Below are 4878 nucleotides of genomic sequence, written 5' to 3' on the forward strand. Positions count from 1 at the left end.
TACATATATTACATATATAAATATATGTATATATGTATGTATAAATAGTATAAATATATATACATACACAGGTGTCTGTATATATATATATTTATACTATATATATACAATATATATGCAATATATGTGAATAATGTGATTTAAAACTATGTGAACCATTGTTAACGACATTCTTGATTTAATTTTCATTTTATCTGTAGGTCTGCGGCTTGGAAGACGTGGCCGTGGGTCAAAAGAAACACAGGGATTTCTGCTCCAATCGTAAACGTTCAACTGAAGAATCTGTAGGTGAACTTAGTTCAGCAACAACAACATCAAGTGATGTGCAAGGATTTAATTTGCGATTTGTGTCGACACGAACAGAAATGGTTCTCTGGTGAGGAGCTGGACGTCAAAGCCATCATGGACACCTGGACCCTGCAGGAGGGCTTCCCACTGGTCACTGTCGAGGTTAGAGGGCGGGAGGTCAGGCTAAGTCAGGAACGTTATCTCAAATCAGACGACCCGTCCCTCACTGATGGGTGAGTTGGTATCTAAACACTAGGAGTGTGTGAGACAGTACTGTAGTGATGTCATTGATTTAGAGTTTTCACTGATGTAAAGCAGTTGCGATGGCTTAGAGATCAAAAATAGTTAACCTGAATGGTCAACTTTTCTCGTATTGGTGGAGGCCGACGTTGCTTTCCTCGACATTCAGACAGAAGTTGTATTCTTTTAACCTCATTGTTTACAAGTTTTTAAATCTGTGTTTGTCAGTTTTTTTCCTTGTTCTTCTAACGTGAACTGTTTGACACTTATTAACTTTTATAACTTTATGTGTCCTTCTCTGACTTTGTGAGTTCAGTAATTCTTCACGCGTGGAGGTTTCCACTCTTCTGTCCCTGTCTGTACTTTAGTACTCTAGTGAAACTTTAGCCTCGCTTTTTATTTTGACTTCTAGTGCGTTTTGGATTTCTGTGTTTACAAAGACAATAATAAGAGTAAGATCTTTTTTTCTTCCTACATGAAAGGAATAAATATATATGTATTTATATATGTATGTATAAATGTATATATATGACAAACAATAATATTTGTCACATATATATGTATGTATGTACACGTGTGTGCAATTATGTGTATACAGTATATACAGTACGTGGGTGTACATACATATTTGTGTACATTTATGTGTATACATATAATATACATATTATATAGTATAGTGTAGCGGTTAGCATGCCTGCCCTAAAGAGCAGAGAGTCCTGGGTTCGATTCCTAGAGAAACCACATGCTTGGCGCTTGCTAGCCTGTTAACAGCATATCTGTTGCTAACACAACAATTTCCCAAATATGCGATCAATGTAGTACAAATTTATTTTTTATTTATTTACTTTTTACATAAATACTTGTTATAACATAAATAATATATTTTTGTATATTTCTGTCCTCCACTTTAGATTTTTGTGGCAGATTCCATTGACCTACATAACCAGCGCATCCAGCACAGTCCAAAGATTCCTACTTAAATCAAAGACTGGTGAGTGATCTGCTCAGCTACACACAGGTGCTACGACCTGTCATGTATTTACAGTATATTGATTCAAGTAATTAAAGGTCATTCTGTAATTTCCTTTCACAGAATTGAATGTTTTATATGTTTATGTCTAGGGCTGTTCAATATTAACTATTTGCCGATATGACGATATTGTCCAAACATTTCCGATATCAACAGATACTCATATATACCCCCTGGTAATATTTAATGGTAATTATTAAAATAGATTTATAAAATAAGCTTCAATCCTGCCATATTTCACCTTCATATACAGCCGTTTTCCCCCAACACTATTTTTAGGGCATTGCATTTTCAGGCATTGCGTTATTGGGTTTTCATTATCAGAGGGAAAAACCGATAACGTTTCTTACATATATTACATAATTATGCTAATATCAGGCCACTAATATCGTAGGCTGCATTATTTTGCTCCAAGTATCTCTCGCTCATCCATGTAGATGTCCTGCACCTGCCAGAGGAGGTGGACTGGGTGAAGTTTAACGTAGACATGACCGGTTACTACATGGTCCACTACGCAATACGCAATGGGTGGAGCTCTATCAACAGACTGCTGAAGCACAACCACACGGCGCTGACCGGCAACGACCGCGCCAGCCTCATCCACAACGTGTTCCAGCTGGTCAGGTCGGTCTTTTCAACTGAACTTCTTCCTTCTGGCTGGTCCACCGTAGCGGACCATCTGCCTCCATCTCACCCTCTCCCCTGCCCTGTCCAGTATCTTCCCTGTCCCTTATGTTGATCATCTTGTTGTGTCGCAGTATCGGGAAGGTGAGTCTGGACACGGCTCTGGAGCTGTCCCTCTATCTCTCGAAGGAGACTGAGATCATGGCAGTGATCCAGGGCTTCGGAGAGTTGGTGCCTCTCTACAAACTGATGGAGAAGAGAGACATGGCAGCCCTGGAGAACCAGATGAAGGTGGGCGAAGACGGCAGTCACGTGACACACAGGGGAAGATGAAGTTTGGGTGTTTAAATAAACTTGTACCCCTCGTGCTCGTCAGGGCTACATATTGGACCTGTTCCAGGGTCTGATTGATCGCCAGGAGTGGACTGACTCAGGGTCAGTGTCTGAGAGGATGCTCAGGAGCTACCTGCTGCTGTTCGCCTGTGTCAGGAACTACTCCCCCTGTCTGACCAAAGCCACACAGCTCTTTAACATGTGGAAGGACTCCGACGGCACCATGAGGTCTGGGGTCCTTAATGGATCACACACAATTAGTCAGACTAGAGATTGTTGAGTAAGGTACTGAGGCATGTTAGGAGTTCAGAGGGACAACTGTTTATACTCACTGTAGCAGCTAAAAAAGTCCTGGAAGTATCTTGGAAATGCCTTCAAGGTCAGCGTGAAATAATGTAAATCTTTTTTTTTATAACATTTTTGTATTTTATAACCTCCTATTAATGTCCTGTGTTAACACCAAGAACCAACAATTCATAGCGAATATACATCTCTAGTTCTTTGGTTATATTTTGAAAAAACTGTACAAATTTTAAAACAAACAAAAATGTTGCCCTTTGCAGTCTTCCGGTCGACATCACAATGGCTGTGTTTTTGGTCGGAGCTCGATCACCAGAGGGGTGGGACTTCCTGTTTGAGAAGTATCGCACCTCAATTCAAACATCCGTCAAGAGCCGAATGAAGATGGCCATGGCTGCCACTCCGCTGCAGGACAAGCTCAAATTGTTTGTATTAGAGTAGTCATTCATACCAGCATTACACGGCTAAGCTAGTTTATTAGCGGAACAGAAATAATTTCGTACTTGTTTTCACGCATTGTATCGCGTGATTGTCAGTGCCTGAGGTAGTACTTCGTTATTTGAAGGTAAAAATTACTTTATAGACCTTATTTTAATATGTACAGTGTCATTAAGACAAAAGACGGTTAGAAAAACAAATTGAATGCGTCATATATATTTAAATTAAATACGATACGTTTTGACCGCTACATAAGATGCTACAACACTGGATAATTAGCTCACATTCAGTCGCTACTCGCGTTCAGCAACAGGTTAGCCTTTTAGGGTTTTCAAATTATAATAAGTTAAAATTAATATATACAATTTTGTTTTTTGTATAAAGCCTCCACTTTTCGTTAACAGAATCTACAACGCGGTTCTAGTTTCCTATGTAGACGGTGACGTTAAGTATTAGGTCAATTGATTTGTAATGTAAGATGCAATGTTACCGCTAGATGTCACCAGTTCCACTCCTTCACTATGTGAAGCCCAGTTAATGCAAAATGTGAAGTATAAAACTAAATGTCTGAAAATATCCCAGACCATCATATTAACAAAGTGATAATGTGTCAATTTTTTTATTTTTGTTTTTTTTTTTTCTTTCTCTACAGGATGATGGAGCAGAGCCTCCACGGTGAAGTGATGAAAACTCAGGATCTCCCATACGTGGTCGTCTCCGTCAGCAATAACCCACATGGCTACAAGCTGGCGTGGGATTTTCTACGAGCCAACTGGGAGGTTATGATCAAGAAGTCAGTTGAGCCGCTAACAGGAAAAATTGAATACTTTTAATGAAGCTATCGATAAAGATCTTTACATTTATGAATTAAGTTATTTTTTTGTAAATTTTTAGGATTTTGTTACTATGTGTGTTTCTACAGGTTTGACCTGGGCTCTCACTCTATAACCCACATGGTGACCGGGGTGACCAGCCGGTATTCTACCAGAGAGATGTTAGAGGAGGTAGGTGTGAACCACATGGTTGCTTAACAGCTTTTGTTTTACATCATTTTCACTGGTCGACAGAAAATGGTAAATCATTTCTGGCGCATGGTTAGCTAAAAGAAAAATAATCATTTTGTATTAATTACAGATCACTATGTTTTTCAACATCGATTCTACACTAGAGGTTGCTAAAACTCACAGCATGGCTTAATAAAGATATATATACACTATATTACCAAAAGTATTGGCTCACCTGCCTTGACTCATACTATGAACTGAAGTACCATCCCATTCCTAACCCAGAGTTCAATATGATGTCGGTCCACCTTTTGCAGCTATTACAACTTCAACTCTTCCGGGAAGACTGTCCACAAGGTTGAGGAGAGTGTTTATAGGAAATTTTGACCATTCTTCCAAAAGCGCATTGGTGAGGTCACACACTGATGTTGGTCGAGAAGGCCTGGCTCTCCGTCTCCGCTCTAATTCATCCCAAAGGTGTTCTATCGGGTTCAGGTCAGGACTCTGTGCAGGCCAGTCAAGTTCATCCACACCAGACTCTGTCATCCATGTCTTTATGGACCTTGCTTTGTGCACTGGTGCACAGTCATGTTGGAAGAGGAAGGGGCCCGCTCCAAACTG

The 4878-nt window shown here is 39.8% G+C and overlaps 1 protein-coding gene across 1 annotated transcript in view; it reads left to right on the top strand.

Moving 5' to 3' along the window:
- Positions 1–4878, top strand: part of erap1b (endoplasmic reticulum aminopeptidase 1b) — a 10109-nt gene that overhangs the window by 2835 nt on the left and 2396 nt on the right. Inside the window, exons 10-18 of the mRNA XM_008336364.3 lie at positions 201–284; positions 364–521; positions 1440–1519; positions 1996–2182; positions 2317–2473; positions 2559–2743; positions 3079–3240; positions 3906–4046; positions 4176–4257. Coding sequence (XP_008334586.1) covers positions 201–284; positions 364–521; positions 1440–1519; positions 1996–2182; positions 2317–2473; positions 2559–2743; positions 3079–3240; positions 3906–4046; positions 4176–4257 — 1236 coding nt within the window. The remainder of the gene's footprint in view (positions 1–200; positions 285–363; positions 522–1439; positions 1520–1995; positions 2183–2316; positions 2474–2558; positions 2744–3078; positions 3241–3905; positions 4047–4175; positions 4258–4878) is intronic.

Source organism: Cynoglossus semilaevis, chromosome Z (assembly GCF_000523025.1).
Source record: "Cynoglossus semilaevis isolate Cse_v1.0 chromosome Z, Cse_v1.0, whole genome shotgun sequence".
NCBI classification, from domain to species: Eukaryota; Metazoa; Chordata; class Actinopteri; order Pleuronectiformes; family Cynoglossidae; genus Cynoglossus; species Cynoglossus semilaevis.